Here is a 23,311-nt window from a genome sequence, read left to right on the forward strand (position 1 = left end):
GTGATGTCAAACCTGTAACAACCCAATAACTGATGCATATGCAACAGTGAAAGCATAATTTTCTATTCAGATTGGTTATGTATGGGTTTCTAAATATTTACATGTAGAAAGGATGTGGAACACATTTTACAGTTTTCTTCTGTCCACTAGGCTTAGGTATCTTTGTGTTGCTATGGAAATATGTACTATAGTGAACTAAAACAATGTCCAAACATATTGTGATAGTCATCTTTATTAAGCATCCTACTCTGATAGTGGGTTTTAGATATCAGTATCCTGAAAAACATCTGCTTTCAGTGTTCACAATTTCCTATTCAACGTTAATAATTTTCTTGTTCTACTGCAGTCTGTTAGTTGTGAAACACTAAGCATATAAATATTTGTGAGTTAATGGAGGCATAATCTTGGATTCCCTTTCTTTAGGGATCATGGTAGATCATTTGGAAGTAGTGTCCTTGGTGATTGTTGATAAATTGATAGTTTGTTGTACTAACTGGTGCTTCTTCATGATGCTTTGTTTACTTTCTGAAACAAATCATAGAACTCAATAAATGGAATCAGAGCTTGTTATTGGTGGAAGCAGTCATTCAAATATAAAACACTGGAGGTGAAAGAGGCTACTAATGGTTACTAATGTTTGGGAACATGTGTTTACTGCAGTGTATGTAAACAGCTCCCCATGCACTGAAACATAACTAGCACTGTGAAGTGCTAAGGCTTGGACAACAGGCCCAAGCCAGAGTTGGCCTATAGATGAATCCTGTATATATTTTATAACTGATAACCATTGTGCTAGTAGGTATTGTACTAAGTTATGACAACCCACTTATGCTGTTGTAAAAAGTGCTGAAGCATTGAAATACTGAAGCCTGAACAACAGGCCCCAAGGCGCAGCTGCTAATTTAGTATGTAATCATTAACAAAGTATGTAAGCTCACTAGTGAAAGATGCAGCTTAGACAAAATGTAATCAGGAGTGAGGAGAGAATGTATCCAACTTCCCTTGTTTAGCCTTGTTCAAGGCTGAGAACCCAGGTATTTGGCCTTGTTAGAAATTCCCTTGGTCTGCTCCCCCCCCAAGCCCTGGCCAGGCTTTGGGTGGAATCCAACAGGAGAATGAAACCAGAAATTTGCTGCTCAAAACAAAGGTGCCAGCTATTCTGGCTTGTCCATCTCTAGTATATAAGGCTGGGCCCACTCACAGTGACTTTGAAGCCTCACCTATGGGTGGACGCACCGCCTAGGATTTCCCACTTGCCGGGACAGGCTCTCCAAACCCTCACTGTAGGCGGGGCTCCCCAGCCACTGCGGGTCTGGATGATGGTAATGTATGCAAGTGGTGATGTATCTTAATCACTATTCTCTCATGTAGTAAGGATTTGATGCATTATCCTCTATTTTCCTTTGCTTTGGATGCACTATTCTACCTTTTCTCACTGCATATTTTCTGTATTACACTGTTACATTATTTGGTTATCACCAGTAAAATACACCTACTCTTTTCACTCTGGTTTCTGAGTTTAATTGGTATCCTTAATCAGCAAAACACATTGGACATGGGAATCATAAAAATTTTTCCTTTGTCTCCTCAGATTACTTAAGAAGAAGCAACTAGAAATAACCTTGTAGGAAAGGTATTGTACTTATTAAAAACCTAATGTTAACTTGCTAGAAGACAAAAATGCCTATTTACACAGTTCCTGCAAGAAGCCCCTCAGAGGCACGATCTACAACACCTTTGCAGAAGTCTTCTTCACAGAACGCATTTACAAGCAGCAAAGCGTCTGGGCAGCAGCTGAAATCACAGGTGTCAGGAGAAGAAAAAGATGGTCTGCTTTCATGCTCTCAGGATAAGACTGAGGAATTAAATAGAACCTATGTGATTTCAGCCTGTCAAAAAGTGAGTGACACATCAACTACATTTAAACCTGAAGGCAGATTAACACTCCAGAGGAGAACTGGAGCAAGCAAAAAACCAGTGTCCAGTAGCGAACAATTGCATGCAAACACAACACAGGGCATGGAAAATACACAAACAGAGAAAAGACTTACTCTGCAGAGGCGTGTGAGGACTGGCTTCATAGAGAAGAGTAAAATAAATCGGCATACAGTACCTGGAATAGAAGAGAATGACTCTGCTGCCCAAAGAAATTACAAGTTTGCACTTCCACAAAATATTAATAATAATGATACCTGTGATGCTAAACCAAGCTTTAAGTTAGTTGAGGGTCAGTCAAGTACAAAGTCACAGTGTCACCTGAACAGCAAGGATTCCTTTGGCTTTGTTGATGGTCTGTGTGAGAGTGATAGCTGCGTGCCTTTAAAATATAGGACAAATGCTGCTAACACAAAATGTCAAGATGAAGTTCCTAAATCAGAACAGTTAGTTACCTCAAAATATATTAATAGGGTATCAGGAGAACTAAATGAAAAAGGCAATATAAATAAACTAGTTGGAAAGCAAAGAATACACCACTTTGTCATAAAACATAACAGTTTGGAAAGAACAAGGACACCAACAAAAGGTTCGACAGAAGGATTTAAGCTTAAACCAAAGAACAGTATTTCTCAGGATCAAACACCTCTGTCAGCTTCGAAGAAACAGATGCCTCATCTTCAAATTTCATCCAAAAATAAAACTAGTGTCTCCAGCTCTCCTTCTGTGAGTGGAAGTTTAAAACCAGAACAGAACACAGAAACTCTAGCTGAGAGCAGTAGTACTGAGAAAGATGTTTTCAAAGTGGAAAACAGCAAAGTGATTGTAGCTGTGCGTGTACGGCCTTTCACTAACAGGTTTGTATCCTGAACTTATTTCTGGTGCTAATAGTAGCTTTTATAGTATATGTTGATTCCTGCTTTGTATTTTCTGACTTGTTTAATTATTGACACAATAAGTGTACATACTTTGAAATTAGCTGATATTTCATGCAGCATTAAGATAAAGATTTTAAGAGGTTGAATTCACTTTATAGGTGTTTGGGGCTATTTTTTACATATTCATTAACTGAACTACTTTGCGCTTGAATACTTTGTATGTTCAGACAGTTTTTTTTAACAATAATTACCGAGCATTTTATTTTCCATGAGGCAATTGATTGAACAGACTAACTTAAAGCATGTAGCTTATGTTTTTTAATTTTCCTCCCCCTGTCCATGCAGAGAGAAAAATGAAAACTCCCTCCCTGTAGTCTCCATGAGTGGTTCAGAGACAGCTGTGCGAAATCCAGCCACAAACCAAGTTTACAGCTTCAGTTATGACTTCTCTTTCTGGTCTTTTGACAAGTGTCATCCTAATTTTGCAAGCCAAGCAGTGATCTATAAAACTTTGGCAGTACCGCTCCTGGAAAGAGCTTTTGAGGGATATAACACTTGTCTTTTTGCTTATGGGCAAACTGGTTCTGGCAAATCATACACGTAAGTTCATAATAATAATTGTTAAAATTCTGTAGAAGCCAATTGTTATGCAGTGTAAAGTCATGAAAAGAGATTGTATGGAATTGATTTCATAGTTTTTGAACTGTGTTAAAATGTTTTTGCATATTTCAAAACAATTAAAACAGTATTTATAGTAAGAAAAACAAAGCTAGGTGTAGAATATTTTTATGTATTGGACACTGACCTTTTTCTACTTCTAGTGAAGAAAAAACCTCCTTTCCAGAGATTTTGATGAAGGAAAACTTTTGTTAATGCTGAAAGCTTCTCAGACTCTCCTAGTGCTATTGTTCACCACTGTTTGTTATTTTGTGCATGAAGTGACATGTTCTGAAGTATTTAATGGATTTCGGACAAGACCTTTAAGAGATCATTCTAATTGTGCTCCTGTTTCAGAACAGAAATAAGTAAAGCCAGATGCTGTTGGCACTGTGTGCTTGAAATCTAGTATTTACACAAAGTAACCCTAGACAAGTAACATTTTGAGGGTTTATAGCCAATTTTATGTATACCTTGTGTATATTTTTCAACAGAATGCCTGGTGAACTGTTTTGTTTCCAAGGATGCATCTATTAGAATCAGTTCTATGAGCTTTGTATTTCCCATGAGGTACTATAGACTTTTATATATGTAGTTGAACACCACAAATGTTTCTAATCAATTTATCAGAATTTTAATGTTTCCATTCAATTTATAATAGCTATAGAATTTATACAGAGGTAGGATTTGCCTTTAAACAGAAATCCAATTTTTACTTATAATGTTTCTTTACCTTGGCCTAAAAGAAAGATATGCTCAGTATTGCAGTTGTTATCCTATTTGTAGGGTAGTTGGTTGGTTGGTGTTCGTTTTCTTTTCCTCCACCTTCAGGTAAACACCTTCACCCCTTTGTATTTTAAACAAAGCTAAAATTAATATCAGTAATAACTGTGTCCTCAGGTCAAGTGTACACAACACATTTCTGCTGACAACTGTGTTGTGCAAGTGTGTGTGTCTCTAGACTAGCTGAATTAGTCCAACACAGTGGTGTTCTGCAGTGGTAGAACTAGACAGGAAAGAACTATGCCAGAGGTGGAGAGGGCCTTAGGGTTACCACACTGGCAGTGTGCAGAGAACATAAAATGCATGCATGTTAGGATAGCAGATGTCTATAGGTTTACTATTAATAGTGCAACTCACTCTTCAGTTTCTGTAGGCTTTTCGTTTTACTTAGGTTTTCAACCCATTCCTCAATGGATGAATTTGAAAAGACCTCTGGACATCACCTTGTCTAACTCCTTGCTCAAAAAAAGCACCAGCTTAGATCAGGTTTATTTCTGTTGCTTAAAAGCATATGGGATTTCAACTTGAACATTATAAAATTAATATTAAAACTAGCTATAGAGAGTTATAAAATTAAACTAGCAGGTTTTTTGTAACTACAGGATGATGGGATTTGATGAAGACAGAGGAATAATTCCAAGACTTTGTGAAGATCTTTTCACTCAAATAGCACAGATGGACAAGCAACAGGTGGTATGCTTATGCTATTGACCTTACACTGAATTATGAGGAAACTGATGCCTTTCAGTATTTTGAAACAAGTTTCATTCTTTCACTTTATACCTTAGTGCTGATCTGTTTATTAATGTCTGTATTCTTTTGCCGATTCAAACCTTATTTCTGCTAGTAGCTCTGATTAAGTGTTCCTTAAATAGTTAAAATGAACGTTGTTTTGCTTCTTTAATGACAATAATGTAAAAAAGAAATATGAGCATGATATTTTTGATGTGTTATTAGGCAAGGATTCTTTCCTCTTTATAGTATGTCTTACAAGATAAGATTTATGTAAGGAAAGGTGCAAAGAAATTCTAGTGGGTTTCATACTGTCCATAGAGGCATATAAAACAGAACTCAAAAAATATGAATTTATCTTTAAACATTGTCACATATCAAAGCAAAATACACTTTAATAGTATTCTAATTCTAGTATTGTAGCTCAGAATTCTTACTGAAATTAAAAAAAAAAATCAACTACCCCCACCTGTTTTGGGGTTTTATTTTAAGACTTTAAAATCTTCATTGTAAATAATGTTTTATTTCCCTCTCTGTATTGAGAATAGATCTTTATTCATACATAATTCTGTATGAATGAGTAGTCTTCTGAGAGGGGGTGGGAATGTTTCATCTGATCAGAATGTATTTTGATTTGAATTCCTGTCCTACACCTATAGTATATGGATTTAAAACCAGCAAAGTGGTAATCCTTTCCAAAGTGTTTTAACAAGGGGTTACATTCTGTTTCTGCCCCAATTAATTGGCATAGTAATGGTAAATTTAGAGAATCATAACTGGGGATACAACTAACTTAAACTCTTAAAAATTATTTTAAACTACTCATTTCGTATATTCAGAAGACCCAAACTAAGAATGCAGGTATGCAGGGTGTTTCTGGGAATTCCTCAAGTATATTTATTTTTCTGTCTGACTGTGAAGGCCTTTCTAAGACTGAATTTCTGGTACAGAACAATTTTTTGAAGAATCAGCTTGACTACAGTACAGTGCCTGAGATTTGAATCATGCATGTAAAGCTTTCTGTACTAATAAACCATCATTTGTGGTTAGAAACCTTGAATTTCACTTAAAATTGTGAAAAGGAATAGAAACTTGTATTTATGCTCTTTCTTGGATAAGGAATATCTGATGCAAAACATGCAGGGGAAAAAGGCTGTTCTCTGTATTCTTTTCCTCTGTATGTTTGTCCATGTGTGTAAGGACTGTCTCACAGGTCAGTAGACCTAAACATTCAGCTAAGCTTATGCAGGAAAACTTTTCCATTTTTAACTATTCCAGATTTTTTTTATTGCTTTATGCTTAACTTTTTGACTTTGAATCCTAATACCAGTGAACATGTAATATTCTGTAGATTTGTTAGACATTGAGAAATCTAAGAAGGTTATTTTTAATTGAGTTTGTCTAGAGAGTATAACTTCTAAAAAATGCAGAGCTGCTAGATATGTTTGTTATTACTTTGCTTATGCATTGTGAATAAGTGATTCTGTTGCTGCAAATTGTCTCAAATCTTGTATTTCTGACTGCAGTGTTTTAGGGTTTTTTTTCTTCAATCTTTCTTGTCTCTTAGAGAAAATTGCATTTTATTTAAAAAAGAAAAAAAATACTGGGATTCCTTCAGAAGAAGGAGATATATTTTCATGAAAATTTGTTGTTTTTTTAAAAATTGTTGTAGGTAGAATCAAGGTTGATCTTTCCATTAGGTCATTCTGTTCTATGTCAGGATGTCGAGAACATCAATCCATGGCTTCTCTGTTACATGTATCATGCATGTAACATCCTTAAGGATCCTTAAGTGCGCATCCTTAAGGGAATGAGACTAGTGCAGGTGCATACAAAACTGTTTTCATGTACTAAAACCCCATCACTAAAACTTCTGAGGTGGATGTATATACTTTTTTTTAAGCTTGATAGCTATCATCTGGGAATGGCTGTGGATGGAATTCCAGTAAATTGTATTGGTAATAGCAGATCTATCGTTTAGGGTATCATTTATCTTGGAAAGCACTTTCAATACAAATGTTTCTAATGTTTAATAGCAGGATCTGGCAATCTGTGTTAATTTTTGAAACAAAGGATGATGAAGATGCTTTGTGGATTATGTCAATAACTCTTCTATTATTAATTTTATTAGATTTTGTATCATCTTGAAATGAGCTTTTTTGAAGTATACAATGAGAGAATTCATGATTTGCTTGTCTTTAAAGCTGGAAGCGGACAGAAGAAACAACCAGTAAGTTGCTCTCAGAAACAAGTATGTGTGTAATCTCTTAATTAGTGGCATCTATTCTGTAAACAAAAATGCACAGATGACTAGTGGTCGTTTTGTTATCCAAGTACCTTAGATTGTTGTGAATAATAGGATTATATTATAGGATCAATTAAAAAAAAATCTCACTATATGGCTTCAAGCAAAATGTTTGGCTCTTCAGAAATGCGAAGGTGAAAAAAAGTATTGCTGAAATAGAAACAAAACAATTCAGTAGAATCTCTCAAAATTGTGGTTAACATCTCACCTTATCTGCAAAATGAAGATGATCCTATCAGCTTTTATAAAGTCTCTTAAAACATTATTTATCTAAATATCCAGATTATATTAAGGGTTTCCTGTGCAGTTGAATTGTAATTTAGATGGAGTTCTAAAATGAAAGGATGACAATGTGAGGAGTCTTACAATGGTGTTTGGGAGGAGGAAAAACCAAAAGTGTTTGCCTTATTGTATTTGATCCATCAGTGTCCCCAGTTCTCGGCATTACTGAAATGTCCATTCCCTTTAGCTAATTGCAGTACATGAAAAAATGTTAATATTTGCAAAGGGAGAATTTTTCCCCACTGTGTTTCCTCTGTGTATTTACATTGCCCAGCTACAGAAAACTTTATCATATATGAGCTTAGCACAAAGATGGATAATATCTTTCAGGTTCTTTGCCCTGGATTATTTACCTGCTTAGAGCCATGGGCACTGTCAGGAAGCTCTTTTTTTTCCTGTTGGTTGTCTACTTCCCAAGAAGCTGGAGGAGAGGCAGAGGGGGTGGAAATCAGTGGTCTGATTAACTAGTTAAGCATCACTAGTTTAGCTAGTTTTCAGCACTTATGTGTTAGAACATGTAAAACCTGGATCCTGAAAATTAAGGAGATTTTCTTTAAGTAGGGGATGTAGGGAAGGAATTTATCCTGTTTTATTTATTAAGAAAAAAGTACTTTCTGTACTTTGACATATGCAGTACTGACCACTTGTGTGTAAACTGTATTAGATTATGGTAAGGAAGATATACTACACTCAACTTACTGTTGAAATAAGTCTTTTATCCTAAACTTGGAACTTATATGGACTACTTACATAGAAGTAAAAACTATAGTATCTTTTTTTATAGTAGCTTTCCCTGAGTTCTGTCAGTGATTTTGAGCTAAGCTCTTTAAATTGGAAACATAATAGATTTACACTGCAGTAAAGTGTTTTGTTTGTTTCTTCTGTAAATATACAAGATAGATGTTGCAGTTAGCTCTGAGCAATGGCCTGGTGCAGTCTGCTGTGATATCTCAGGCAGCTGGAAAAATTCAGTTATAGGTTTTTTCCTGAAAATATTCTAGATGATTCATGCTAAGTTTTGCGGATGATAAATGTCATGCTAGGGATGTGGCTAGACTTACTTTTAATGTTAAGGTATTCCCGAGTGCTAGGTCTAACTAATGCACACCTAATAATTTTACTTTTAAAATTATTCTCTCCAGCTTCGTGTAAGAGAACATCCAGTGTTAGGACCATATGTGGAAGGCCTGACAGTGTAAGTCTGAACTGTTCTCATTTTGACAGATGTATGGTGTAATCCTAAAAGCATGTGTAGTCACCAGTAAATTAGGCAAGATCTTAGTATCGCATAGTTTTACAAAAATGCATAGCAATGTCTAGCTTGACTTGACATATTTCCTTTTGTGTATTGCTTTAGTGAAATGTCTGTGGAAGTCTCAAGACAACTGGAGCTTTCATGGTCTATTTGTATTTTGTTTGTAACTGGGGAAATCTTTCAGAACTCAGGCAGCAGGGAAAACTGTAGAAAGAAAATAATCTGAACCCAAACTTTTCTTTTTCCCCCACCTTAGGAATGTTGTCAGTTCTTACTCTGATATCCAGGTAAGTGTTATTTGGTTACTAAAAGGGAATACAAATATTTCTACTTGCTCCTTCTTTCACTGCTGAAAACTAAATTCCATGGATGGGAAGAAAATGCTTTACAGTCTGCCAAGTAGTCTATGATATTTCAGCTGCCTTTGTAAAAGGACAAGGAAGACTACTCCTATATAATGGAGTTAAGTTGATGCATACAGGCAAGTGTCACTCTTCACATGGTTATCTCTTAAACTTAAGTTTTAATTCTTCCCTTATGGAATCATCATCTGTATTAATAACTTTATTTTCAAACATTTCAATCTTCCGTTATCTACCCAAAGTAGGCTTTGGTTTCATATCTTGACTTTTATTTCTTACAGAGTTGGCTTGAACTAGGAAATAAGCAGAGAGCAACAGCTGCTACAGTAATGAATGACAAGAGCTCTAGATCTCATTCTGTCTTCACCCTTGTCATGACTCAAACCAAGGTATTGTGGTGTGGTTTATATCTGTTCAAACTGGGTAGTAAAATGTTGGTTTGTGTGCTGCCTAGAAAACTGCTGTGAGAATATACTTGAAGATAAGTAAAGCACAGTGTATTTTAATGTGGCTTTCTACACAGCAAAACTTGCTTTATTTTACATGCTTTGAGTACGTTCTGCTGTCTCTTGCTACATATATTTATAGCAGCAATATAAATGTGTCTAGACTGGCAGATCTAGGAGTAGTTCCAAGCTTTTAAGAAGTGTGAGTTTTGAGATGTAACTGGAATTCAAATTGAGGCCAAACCTAGTTTCACACTGCTGCCAACACATCTTGACTTCTAAGAAGCTTAGGCTATGCAAGTTGGGATAGATGTGCTGAGTTCCCGCAGGGGATGAGCTGGGACAATGGTAGGAGATGCAGTTTCTGAGAAGTCCTGAAAAGTCCTGAGACTTTTCCATTGACTGCTCAGCTGATCTTCATTGCTCTAAGTCAGTAACAGCTTACTGATTTCCATGGCTACTGGATAGCTATAATAGTCAAACTTCGGACCCAAACCCATAGTTTGCTACTCTGTTGTGTTTGCAGTTTATGCTTATACAGTTATTCAACTGCAAACAATCAATGCTATGGTTAAGAGTCCAAACTTGGTCTCCTTCAAGGGATGTACATGAAAGTCAAAAAGTAAATGGAAGTGTCAATTTTTTAATGTATTTGAAGTGAACAGCTTGTTAGATTTCTGCTTGTCCTCAGGCGTTTGTTTGAATGCAAACATCTTCCCTTTTTCCAGGTAGAATATGTGGATGAAGAACAATGTGATCGTAGGCTTATCAGTCACATAAATCTCATTGATCTAGCAGGCAGTGAATGCTGCTTAACAGCTCAGACCACTGGAGAAAGGCTGAAGGTAAACCAGTATTGGAAATCTGTAGAAAAGGAGGGATTCCAAAGAATACTCCTGAACTCCAAAGCACTCTCCACCTACCAGGACTCTTGGGCAGGAACTTTACTTATAATGGATATGTAGCCCTTACGCTTATACGTATTGGATAGCATTTTGCTCTTGAGGGTGGGTAGCCCTGAGAAGCTGTTTTGACTGTGCAGTATAGCAGGCCGGATCTTGCTGAGGACAGCATTCCCATGCTATGCAGGCCTAATGATCCTTTAGAAGGAAGGAGGAAAAACTGTCCTCATGACTTTCCAAATCATGAATCAAATATTCCATGGAGTTTAGGCTTGCCCTTTTTTTTGTGGATTTAAGTAAACAGTTTTTAATAAGAGGCTTTCTTTCAAGCTGCCTTCATAAGTTTGAGGGTTCTTAACAGTGCTTATTTTAAAGCCAGGATCTCTGTTCTTTGCAAATGAAGATTTTCTAGGATACTCTTGCATCTTTTTTTTAATAAGTAGTGACATTTAATATCATACAACTGAGCCATATTTTGAATAAGCACAATTAAATCAACAGTACAGTCAATAATATCACACAAGAAAACACAACTATATTATAATTATTTTTATTATTGCTTTTTGTAGGAGGGTGTGAGTATCAATAAATCACTGTTAACCCTTGGAAAGGTTATTTCTGCACTTTCTAAACAATCTCGAAATGGAAAGAAAACTTTTGTTCCTTACCGGGAATCTGTCCTTACTTGGTATGTATACTTCAAAATTTTTTATATAGAAGTAAAAGCTTTCTCAGATTGTTGATTCCTCTTCTATTCAGGAGGCATCACTTCCCCTCCTTCCCTCCCTCTCTCTCAAATGACCCATGGAGAGAAGAAATTAGTCTGTTGCATCAGGTGAAGAGGAAACAGGACCTTGGTTTGTATTTTAAGTAGCTAATAGTCACTCTCAAATAAATCGTAAGATGTATTTTGTGTTTAACATGTCCAGATTGAGAAGTTTAATTTTTCTTTCTCTGTGGGGGCTGGGAATTGACTTCTTCTCTCCTGTCAAATGAAGGTTATTAAAGGAAAGTCTTGGTGGAAATTCACAAACTGCTATGATTGCCACAGTAAGTCCAGCTGCCAGCAGTACAGAAGAAACACTCAGCACTCTTCGCTATGCAAAACAAGCTTGTTCAATTATCAACATTGCTAAAATAAATGAAGATGTGAATGCCAACCTAATCAGAGGTGAGACAGACATCTGCAGTCTTTGAGGGTTTTTCATTTACATGTGTGTTTAACTTACTGCTCCATAACAGTTGTTACTACTACTCCTAATGTGTTGTGTTGACTTGACCACTTACTGACTAGGCTAATATACAACTTAGGATATCTTCCTTTTATTATTATTCTTTTGTGACCTTTGGGTTTTTTTGACCAAAGTTCAGATGATATCATAGGCTACACTTAAGAACCTGGAATGGGGATAGGTGTTTAATTTTTAATTTTCTAGTATTGTACTGAAATGTCTAAATCCTATTTTGTCTTTATTTTTTTGTGTGTACTCTGTATCTGGTTTGTCTAATGTAGAATTGAAAGCTGAAATTGAAAAACTGAAGGCAGCTCAGAAATGTGCTCTGAACACTGATCCTGAAAAATACAGACGTTATTTGCAGGAAATAACATCTCTGAGGGTGAAATTGCACCAGCAGGAGAGGGACATGGCAGAAATGCAAAGGTCAGGCAGTTGTTAATGTCTTACTTTAAAATAGAAAGAGTAAAATTTATATGCTGTAATTTTCTCTTAATATGTTGTGTTATTTTCCCCTTAATATGTTAAGGGCTTGGAAGGAAAAATTTGAACAAGCAGAAAAAAGGAAATTAGAAGATATAAAAGAATTGCAGGTACATTTTCTTGCTTTAATTCACTTTCTGTAGGAGATAGTATAGAAAATACAACATCAGCAAGCCTTGCAGAAGAATCAGAGTAGCTGTAAGATTTGGTTTCCTTAGTGCTATTCTTTTAACAGACTACTGTGACTTAGAAAAATTTAATATAGACATTTGAATGCACAAAGTAAATTTATTTTTTTTTAAATGCAGTGCTCTCTTTTATCTAGAAAGCAGGAATTGCATTCAAAATGGACAATCATTTACCAAACCTTGTCAATCTTAATGAAGATCCTCAGCTTTCTGAGGTGCTATTGTATATGATCAAGGAAGGGGAAACTACAGTTGGAAGGTATACACCAAATTCAAAACATGATATCCAGCTTTCCGGAGTGCTAATTGCTGATGACCATTGGTATGTAGTGTTCTTTTTATACTTGAAGTGAGAGCAGGAAATATTTCTTCTCACCCTTCCCTTTCTTTTGGAGTCACTGTTCCTTCCGGCAGTAACGAAAAATGGTTTTCCAATCAGGAAAATACTCTTTAGGTATAATTTTTGTACTGTTTAATGATTAAGGTAACTTCTTTCTGTTCCCTCTAGAAATCTGTTAACCAAGGTTGTTTATAGGTTCATTTCATACATGTAGCAAAATTTTCTATCTGTGCAGAAATGCTGGAGGAGGGCCTGATCAAATGATGCTGTGTATAATTCTGTTACATCAAGTTCAATCAAAAAGTGACATGCCTTGACAGTTTTAACTTAAAACTAAAAACAGAGAGCAAGTTGGCCATATTGCAGAAATATTGTTTAAAGTGCATTCTGTGCAATTAGTCCTAGACAAAATGCTGTAAGAAACTTAACTCATCAGTTACTAAAACCATGTAAGATGTGGATGTGTTGGGAAATTAAGCATTATCAAAGAAATGTTCAGATGGTGGAGTATTGTAGTAATCTTTTAGCAGTGGATTCTTCTTGGATTTAAGTATTGATTCTCTTCCAAAATATATGTTGTCACTCATTAATTATGTATGTTGTAACTAAATAGTATGAAGACAATCCACATCTGGAAAAACTAAGGACACTATCTAAGGCATGAGTTTGTCTTTTAAGAAACATTATTTGCAATTAACATGAGCTACTGAGATCACAAATGTTTCTTGTTTTCAGTGTTATAAAAAATACTGTTGGCAAAGTGAGTATTATTCCACTGAGAGAAGCAAAGACATACGTAAATGGGAAATGTGTTTTAGACCCAACGGTTCTGCATCATGTAAGTAATGGATTTGGTAATAGTAATGTGTGTGTGCACATTTCTTGGCTTTGCTAATATTACAACTTCAGACTGCAGGTTTTCTTAGAAGGCTCTGAAACTGTATATATTTGCTTTTCCTCTTTGATTTCTAGCCCCAGCTGCTATGTTTTAAGCACTGTAAATTTGCTTATAAATCTAAAAGTTATAGAACAAACTTTCCCCCCCCCCTTTCCCAATAGGGTGATCGAGTGATCCTTGGGGGAGAACATTATTTCAGGTTTAATCATCCAGTAGAAGTTCAGAAAGTTACAAGGCCATCTTGTGGAACTATGTTTTTGCATGATGGTCAAAAAGATTTTGAATTTGCAAAGAACGAGCTGCTTATTGCACAGAGAACACAGTAAGTATTGTATCTTCTTGTTCTAAAAATAAGTTCAGTTGTTAATGCAACCATGCAATAAGTTTAAGAAACAAGAAATTTAAGTTTATTAATAATTTCACAATAAGGGAAAGTTGGAAAATAGTGACGTTTTTGTTAACTCCAATTATAATGAAAATGGAAGTTCCAGACTTAGGTGGAATGAATGTATACCTTAGGAAAATGAGAAGAACCCAGAGTTACAACCTTGGTCTTCTGTGAGGGTGGAAAATTTGAGAGACAGTAAAGTGTTTTGTATTTGTTTCATTCCTGGGAGTTATTAAACTGCAAGACTCAAGATGGAGACTTAAGGTGCAGAAAAGTAAATTTTATGTGTTTTAGTGAGTTTCTATTACAGTTCTTAATTTTGTGAAAGGGGCATAATAAAATAAATATGGAAATCGAGCGGACTTTAAAATTCTGGAATGTCTTCCATCTTCGCCAGTGTCTATGCTTCCCCTATGAAAGAAAAAATATCCGTGTAAAGTGTAAAAGTTGTTTTTAAAAAAAACCCACAAAACAAACCTTCATATTTTTATTGTTAAAATTGGAGGCTCCTGTCATGATAGAAGAAAAGATTATAATCTCTATGCAGCCTATAGGAGATTAAAGCCAGCATTCTGAACGTATGATACCTTCACTTGTAGGCTTGAAGCAGAAATTGAAGAGGCACGACTGAAAGCCAAGGAAGAAATGATGCAAAGTGTCCAAATTGCAAAAGAGATGGTTCAGCAAGAACTGGCCTCACAAAAAGAAGCTTATGAAAGCAAAATAAAATCACTGGAAGCAGAGGTGGTAAGTTGACACTGCATCATGACATAAAACAAACCAGTGGGGGGTTTCTCTTTGTTTCTTGTTTGGCTTGGTTTGTGTTTTGTTTTCAGTCTTGCATGTTATAACAGTATCTTAGGGAATGCTGTCTCATTCTTATTTAAAAAAAATCAGACTTACACAAGAAGTTGTAAAGTATGTATCCCTTTCAGAATTATTCTAGGGATTTTGGTATATAGAATTAGTTAGGAACTAAAATGTTAATCCAGTGTGAATTTTATAAGGCTGTTACTTGTGTGTGAAGGAAAATCCCTACAAAATCTAGCTTGTTCTGAGATTTTAAAATTACGACAGTATTTTAGTTAATATGGTGTTTTTTTTCCCAAATTTTCATGTTACTCTGTTGTTAGTCTCTTCGATACTTTTACAATATGCAGAAGTTGAACTAGAATAACACATTGTGATAAAACAATAATAATCATGGAGTATCTTATTTCTTAAATGTGCTATAGGAGGCATAATGTGATGCTTGTGAACTGGGATATTACCTTTCATTGCTGGCACTGCGCTGAGTAGTCCATAGGGGCTACATGTTTTAAATGTGTTGAAGTGAAAAATAAACCTTAGTATCTGCCTAAGGGGTGGGTCAGAAATGCTGTAGAAATGCTACACCTCCTCTCATCTGTCCTTTTTTGCATTAGAGAGAAGAATCTCATAAGAACCAAATCCAAGAACTGAATAACCAAAAAGCTGCAACTAAAATACAAGAGCTAGAAAAGGCAAAGCAAAATCTTGAGCTACAACTACACTTTAATAAGAAACGTTTAGAAATGGAGACCTTAGCTACCAAGCAGGTACTGTTCAAAAAAGCTTTTTAGGTGATAAACTGTGGTTTCTTTGTGGCAGGGTTTTTCCCTTTTTTTTTTTTTTTTTTTAAAAGGAAAGTGTTGTAAAAGAAACGTTTCTGAAGTATTTTTCTTCTAAGCAATTTTATGCAAAAGAACACATTTTGTTTACACTCTGAGTATGATATTGTATTAAATCTTGGGATAAACTAATTCTGACATTATTTCTTATATGACATGGATGGTTTTGTTCATGCACCAAACTTTAGTGACTGTTGCCTCTGCCAAAAGTTATGACTCCAGGCATTAATGTAAATAATGACTGGTTTTTGGCTGGTGTTCATAAATATCTGCTGCAACAAACATGACTTAATTTTTTTGAAGTTGTTTCTCTTTAATTCCAGTATTTCTTTGAGCTTAACAATAAGCAAAACCAGAAAACTGTCAATGTTTGAAGGTGAAGGGTTGCATATCAATATAGCAGATGTCTGATACAACTTTCATTCTGTTCTGAGAGTCTTTAAAATGACAGCAACAAAATATTTTGCTTCGATAAAGAGCATTAAGAATTATTATTAAAAAAAAAAAAAAAATCCCTCCCTGTGCTGGCCCAGGCTCTAGAAGATCATACTATTCGTCATGCAAAGATACTTGAAGCTCTGGAAGCTGAAAAGCAGAAGATTGCTGAAGAAATACACACCCTTCAGAAGAATCGTGGAAGTGGCAATAAAACTACTACTAGTATGTATATACATAATCTTGCAAAGGCAATAGTGACCTCTTTTGCTTGGTGGGCTTGGGTTTAGTGAATGTGGATCCAGTAGCTTTTAATCTTCCTCTAATGCTTCTTGAACGATCCTTAACAACAAGAGCCTTTTTGCTGTTGACTGTTCTAAAAGTTCTGTTTTAATCATGTGTGGTTAGGTGGATATGCATGCAGTCTGTATATACCCTGCTTATATTTACCTCAATTACTTAAAATGTCCTTCCCCTATCTGGCTGAACTAGTTAGACATTAAATCACTGGGGAAAATGGAGTAACAGAATTGATTCTGTTTAGTTTCCCATCTCAGATTAATATATAGTATCTGGTGTTATGCTTTTGTTTCTGAAACGCCCTTTACCTGACCTTTCATAAAGCGTTATTGTGGCTGAGAGGGTTATTTTTTCCCAGTGTATTGGGAGCTCATAGAATTGTTGGCAAAATTCCACTCAAGATTTGGTTGTGGTTTCTTTTTTGCCTTTTTTTTTTTTTTTTAACCCTAAAGTTGTTGCATAACATTGATTCACTTAATATTATATGCTATATTCTTTATTAGTTCCACTTAACTGGAATTCCCTGAAGCTATCTGTGATGATCAAAGAGGCCAACACCATTAGTAATGAATTAGGGAAAAACACTGTTTTCTACAGGTGAGTGAGTTAGTTAATTATAAGGGCATGTATACATAACACATATATAATTGGGGGTGGATTCTGGATATGCAGTGAGCTGTTTGTTTTCCTCTTAACAGTTTTGTTAAATTGAACAAGATAAATCACTTTTCCAAACTATCTTTAGCTGTGTAGTTTAGTTTTCTTAGTTTGAAATGTGAATTTCAAATTTGAATTTTAGATCAAGAATTTAAAGGTATGTCTACAGACAATTAATTTTGAATTGAGTGTGCTTTGGAAGTGAATCTTCTGATGCCCATGTCTATCCTTCTTTGTTTCATATATTAAAGTGGTCCTAAAGCACACTTAACTGCATTCATTTGAACAAAACTAAACTGAGGAATATGTGCCAGTTACAGGAGGTATTCAGTTCACAGGACCACAACAGAGGTAGTTCAAAGTAAAAATGTCAGAACATACTTATCGTGGATATTGGTGTTTGGGACCAGGCGTTTCACTTCAGAGATCTCTTGCTATACCATGCTACTCGCTAGTCATAGCTGAAGAGTGTTCTGAAAGTGGACCTGTATACTGGTCAGGTGTTATTGGTGTGAGCAGAGTTGTATTAGTGCAGAGAAAATTCTGGATCATTTAATTAAAAAAAAAAAAAAAAGCTACAGTAAATGCGGGTAAGCTAGGACTTTCTAGTAGTTTTATGTATTACTGTGTTTTTCAGATGCTGTCTTTTCACATCCTTTGACAGGAACTCTGCCAGTAGAATTCTATAGCATATATTTGGTTCTGAGTTTCTTGAGAGCCAGGAATTTGTATACTAGTATCTACTTCTACCTCTGAATGCAGGGATCCCTTTTTTCTTGACATAGAACTAATTTTAATGGCTACCCTAATGTTAGTTTTGTGAGATACATGAAGTCTCAAGCAATTTCTCTGTTTGTAATCACATTTTTATTTTCTGTATCAAACCTACCGACAAGTACCTTGTTTATTTTTGCTGTATGAAGAATGGTTTTTGTATTTATTTTTCTTTCTCTTTTTTTTTTTAAACTTTCTCAAATTCTTAGGCACGACAAAACTGATGATAAAACAGGAACAGTGTCTTCTGTTCAGGTCCAGGTTCGTAACGTCAAACTGGGAATAACAACATTTTGGAGCCTAGAGAAATTTGAGTGCAAACTAGCAGCAATGAAAGAAGTCTATGAGGTCAGTAACAACTGAAGAAAAACCACTAATAATCACTAATATTTTATCAAAAGTAAGATCTTGATAATCCATACAAGAGGAAAATCTTGGGGTTTTTTTTGTCATCTTTACACCAAAACACATGATTATTTTTTATGAAACATGTAAATGCACTTGTCCATCACCTAGAAAGAGGACTGTAGAAATCAATGACTTGATTCAGGTCATTTTGTGTACAGAGTGGGAAGTAGTAAAAAAAGGACTGCTTTGTGGTCCTTTTTGTTGTTCAGTGGTTTATCTCTTCTAGAGGAAAACTTGATTTTTTTTTTAAAGGTATCTATTGAATGTTCACTATGTTCTGTTTATCTTTAGTTCTGGTAAGTACTCATTGCTTTTGTCTGTATGTGCTTTATGTTCTTCAGTGGAAGTTTTTAAAGGCATTTTTCATCATTTTTTGTTTAATAAACTGGCAGTTAAGGTGCACACTAACCCCTTTTTCTAATTCCATTACTTCTAATCAGACAAACTGGGTATTTTTGTATTGCACCTCTCTAAATGTGCAGTATTTTGTTGCATATCGTACTGTCTTTTGTACTGAAGAGGATGTAAAATAGAAAAAAGATGGAAGTGGGAACAACACCTACATTTGATTCTGTATCCACAAAAGAATGCTATAACCATCAGCTAAAACCTTTGTAGTTATATAAAAGTAGATAATGGTTCCAAATTATTGAGTACCCATGAGATTACAGTATCAGCTCTTATTTGCTGGGAAAATGATATTCTTTTCTCCTAAAGAAAGAAATATCATACGAATTGAGTTTATCTTTATTGACTCTGTGTGCACGGACTGTTTTTTGTTGTATTCCATTGCATTTTTTCCCTGTTTAAGGGCTGAAGAATTGAGAGACCTAAGAACTACTTGGGGAGGGGAAAAAACCCCCAAACCCAAACCAGACAGATCTGGTGGCCCTTAAAAGTACCTTCCTTTTTTTAATGTCAGTGAAGTATTCTGGAATTTTCCAGTCTCTAGGGATGATGATTGTGTTTTGTTTTTTGGTTTCTGCCATATGAATTGAAAGTTGTTTCAGACTGTAGTGAAATAATGAAGGATAAAGTAAGGGAAGTTCTTAGAGATGAAAAAGAGCTGCTTAACACAAAGGAAGGATCCAAGGCAACCCAGTAGAACCATAATGATCTTGTAGTTTATGCTATAGTGGTTTGGAGTTTTTTTGATTAATACACACAAAAAAATATATATTTAAGACTAGGTTTTAAGAGAACAGCTTGTCTAAATTTGTTCTGTGATAGAATTTGTGATTCATTCTCCTGATCATATAAATTTATTCTCATTCTCATATCTGTATTATGTTTAGTCTGGAGCAGTATTGAAAATGAGTAGAAATTGCCTGAAATAAAAAATATAAATATTTGGATGCTTGTTGTTTCCAAATGCAAATCACATTCTGGCATAAATAGCATACTTGAAGTTTGCAGAGGAAGAAATCTCAACTGTTGGAGCACTGAAGGTGCTGGTAGAGAAAAATACAAATTTTTTTTGCATTTCAGAATCCTCTTTTTTTTTTTTCTACCTTAGAAGATAATTGCATCTCATCAAAAGATGATGTTTTATTTGAAAGAATAACTTTGTATAAGTAAAACGTTTCAATATTATGTCCAAAAAGGAAAAATGTAATCAAAAAAAGCCAGAAAAAAATTGAGAAAACACGGCTTTATGATAGAACTCTGTAATATGCAAGTATTTCCTGTGATAGAAGAATATTGCCATACTTATTACTTAAAACTGTTTGGATCTTAACAATATCAGAGCCTGCATATAAAAATAAATAAAAATTGTAAATTATATGCCCAGAGTTTTATTAAATCTGGCATGTGGAGAGAGTTGAGAAAAGGTTTTCTACTTGGTGTTCCTGTATCTCACATACTGGGTAGCTAGGCATTTTCACTATCTTTTTTTAGTTTGTTTTCAAACGCTTCCACCTCAAGTTGGCTGGCAGTCAGTTATCTTCTAGATTAGACATATCCTAACAAAAGGAACAACATTAGAACCACTGTTCTGCTGTTAGTAGAAGATGATGTCTTCATCCATACATCGAAAGATTTATTATCACTCTACTTCTGTTTAACCCTCCTCCTCCCCCGTGTTTTCTTTATTTTTTTCAGAGTAATAATAGCAATAAAGCTGCTGATGTATTTTATGACCCTGCTGATGAGTGGGAACCTGACCTTTCAGATGCCTCAGTTTCCTCTCTTTCCAGAAGAAGGTGATACTAATCTATAACCCCTTCATCTATGCTTAAACAAAGCAAAAAATACTTTCTGTAAATATCTAAACATGCTTCTGTGCCACTAAGTCTTTTATTTATTAATTATTTTATCTGATTATAATGTCAAATTTACAAATTAAATTAAAAGTTATGTATATATTTGTAAGAAGGAAGGAAAATTTCATTACGTTACCTTACTATGCTGGTGTCACTTGTGAAATGACTGTTAGTATTCAACATGTGAATAAAAATTGGATGTCCACTAAAGCAGTTTGGCAGATTAAACAGCAATGTTTCTGAGGTCAGGCACAGCATATATGCAATGTATGTCTGATCAGTGCCAGAGGGTTTTATGGATGACCATTGACAACTAGTTGGAGGTAATTAAATTCTGTCCTCAATTATTTCAGAAAGCTGGCTCAAACTGATACATTTGTCTGTAGCACAGGACTTTTATTTAACCTGCAGAGGACCCACAGTTTAAGGTTATAGATACCGAAGAATTTGATTAGCAACAAGTGATTTTAAATAGGCACTTGGACATCTGTTCCCATCCTTACTTACCCCATACACTGTGCGGATGAGTTCTCTTCTGTTTGTTCATTCTTTTATCTTTCCTCATAGACAAGAAATTCAAAACAAAAAAGTTCCTCCAAAGCCAGAAGTATATTTTGTCAAAACATGCGTTAAGGCTTTCTAAACTATGTATGTAGATATCACCCGTGCAGAGTGAATTGTGAAGTTTTTAATGTTTTCTTCATACTTCTATAATATGAAAACAATGTTTTTAAGGAGTAAGTTGCAATTTGTCTGGGACCTTGTATTTGAAGTTTTAGTCTTGTAATGATATTTTTAACTGACTTGAAAACTTGCAAATTGTAGCCTGTAACAGAAATGCTAACAGATCCTTAGTTAATAGCTTTGCTAGTGGGCAGCAGCCCATGTGGTTGTTGTTATTCTGTAAAGCAGGTCAGTTTATCCGACTTTAAATTTTGGGAAACATCCCTGATCATTCTAAGTAAACAAAAGTTATCTGAAAAGAATGCAGTGGAAAACAGTTTCTTTATTTTTAGTCCAAATACTGTTTTAATGATAGAATAATGTTAGAATACTTTATTTTGTCTGATGCTGCCTTCTGGACAGTATTATAATGTGTGTTCTTAACTCTCAGAAATGTATTTGGTTTTGTTCTGCCTATTTTAAAAATGCAATTTATAGAAGCTGAACTAAACAAGAAAAGGTTCTGGAAAAGGGAAATTGGCATTGTATGCTGCATTGACAGCAGTTATCTGATGTCAGTCATGCATACTGCTGAAATAAATTGAATTCCATCTGCTACTTAAACATTTGGTGCTCCTGATGTGTAGTGACATAGAGCATAAAGGACAGGCTGTTCTAAAAGGGAAGGGCAGTTCAGGGCTGGATGTGACAAGAGGGTAGACAGGGCAGTACCCTTGCCAGAAAGGGTGTAGCCTCACAGTGCCTGAATGAGGTGAGTGCAGTAGGTCTGGTGATGATAACTAGGGTCAGCCAATAGTTCAGATTCACAGCTAAGTATGTAATGATGAGGCAGGGCTGGGGTTAAGCTGGGAAATCGGCTCAGTAAGTCAGGATTAGGTTCAGGGACACTTGGCAGGGTCAGTGATTGCTGGCACAGCCATTGTGACAAGGTCCCAGGTCAAACTGGAAAGTCAGGGCTGCAGGTCCAGATCAGCAGTGTACATGGCCCAGCACGGGCATTGTTACAACACAACTGTAAGTTGGGCAAGACCAAGGGCAAGAGACTCATTGTAAATGCAGCTCCAAGAAAAGTTGGGGAGACCCTGCTGAGTCTCCTTTCAGCTGTTTCTTGAACAGCTTCCAGGCTGGCTGAGGCTTCTCAGACAGTTGTCTTACCAAGAGCTGGCCTTGGGCACCAGCAGCTAAGCACCCAGAGCCAGGCCAGAGAAGCATTGTTGACAGTGGAGAACTTTCCAGAACATCTGACTTCTACCAAGGAAAAAAACCCTCCTATTTGGCTTTCCAAAAGCAATTAATTCTGTCCAGCAAACAATATTAAAAAAAAAAAAAAAAAAGCCAACAAGTTTGCTTCCTATGGTCCAAATAGGTAGGAAATAAATGTGTTTTGTCGCAAGTTCTTAATAATAATAATTCAGTAATAAACTAGTAGCTTAAAAATGGGAATGTGAAGATTCTGCTTAGTAGCAAGAGCCTGAAGAAAGTAAGTAAGGAGGATCCATCCGATAAGCTGTATATTCTTGCTTTTACTCTGGTTTATGTTCTGTGTTAATGAGCTCCATTAAATAAAAGTAGATGTTTATTTTGTTTGCCTGATGTCTGTTAATATTTACTGAACTTTCAGTGGGTATGGGGAGAGAGATTCTTTTCCATTAAAGTTTCTTCATGATTTCACTCTCATTCTTTTCTAGAAGTAGAAGTTTCATGAAGAACAAGAGAATTTCTGGATGTTTGTCAGAGATAAAACTGCAACCAATTCAGAATATACAAACTTCCTGTATATCAGGTACTTGCTATATGGCAGAACACCTTTCATTTCATGCTGAGAAGTTGAAACTACTACATGTATAAAACACATGTGTTTCTAATAGTTCTTTAAAAAAACACAACATGGATTAGAAAACAAAATGAAAAATGTCCTGTTCATAGTACCTTCAAGTTTATAACATCAAGCTGTTGGGGGTTTTGTATTTTTGATTAAGTTTTTTTTAGAGCAAAAACTTCCTGACCAGCACTTGTGACCCTTATTTAAGAAATTCACCTAAAACATTACTCTGCTTAGCTATGCAAGTTA

At 35.4% G+C, this 23,311-nt stretch overlaps 1 protein-coding gene across 1 annotated transcript in view; it reads left to right on the forward strand.

The window, feature by feature from the left end:
- The first annotated feature begins 1,680 nt into the window (after window positions 1-1,680).
- Window positions 1,681-23,311, forward strand: part of KIF14 (kinesin family member 14) — a 29,870-nt gene continuing 8,239 nt past the window's right edge. Inside the window, exons 1-22 of the mRNA XM_026854131.1 lie at window positions 1,681-2,792; window positions 3,159-3,413; window positions 4,856-4,943; window positions 7,117-7,215; window positions 8,715-8,767; window positions 9,084-9,114; window positions 9,471-9,578; window positions 10,364-10,480; window positions 11,107-11,225; window positions 11,536-11,708; window positions 12,051-12,198; window positions 12,302-12,365; window positions 12,581-12,765; window positions 13,519-13,621; window positions 13,843-14,003; window positions 14,669-14,816; window positions 15,494-15,646; window positions 16,252-16,378; window positions 16,957-17,050; window positions 18,094-18,232; window positions 20,396-20,496; window positions 22,929-23,023. Of these exons, the coding sequence (XP_026709932.1) occupies window positions 1,681-2,792; window positions 3,159-3,413; window positions 4,856-4,943; window positions 7,117-7,215; window positions 8,715-8,767; window positions 9,084-9,114; window positions 9,471-9,578; window positions 10,364-10,480; window positions 11,107-11,225; window positions 11,536-11,708; window positions 12,051-12,198; window positions 12,302-12,365; window positions 12,581-12,765; window positions 13,519-13,621; window positions 13,843-14,003; window positions 14,669-14,816; window positions 15,494-15,646; window positions 16,252-16,378; window positions 16,957-17,050; window positions 18,094-18,232; window positions 20,396-20,496; window positions 22,929-23,023 (3,673 nt within the window). The remainder of the gene's footprint in view (window positions 2,793-3,158; window positions 3,414-4,855; window positions 4,944-7,116; window positions 7,216-8,714; window positions 8,768-9,083; window positions 9,115-9,470; window positions 9,579-10,363; window positions 10,481-11,106; window positions 11,226-11,535; window positions 11,709-12,050; window positions 12,199-12,301; window positions 12,366-12,580; window positions 12,766-13,518; window positions 13,622-13,842; window positions 14,004-14,668; window positions 14,817-15,493; window positions 15,647-16,251; window positions 16,379-16,956; window positions 17,051-18,093; window positions 18,233-20,395; window positions 20,497-22,928; window positions 23,024-23,311) is intronic.

Source organism: Athene cunicularia (genome assembly GCF_003259725.1).
Source record: "Athene cunicularia isolate RWA chromosome 8 unlocalized genomic scaffold, athCun1 chr8_part1, whole genome shotgun sequence".
Classification (NCBI taxonomy): domain Eukaryota; kingdom Metazoa; phylum Chordata; class Aves; order Strigiformes; family Strigidae; genus Athene; species Athene cunicularia.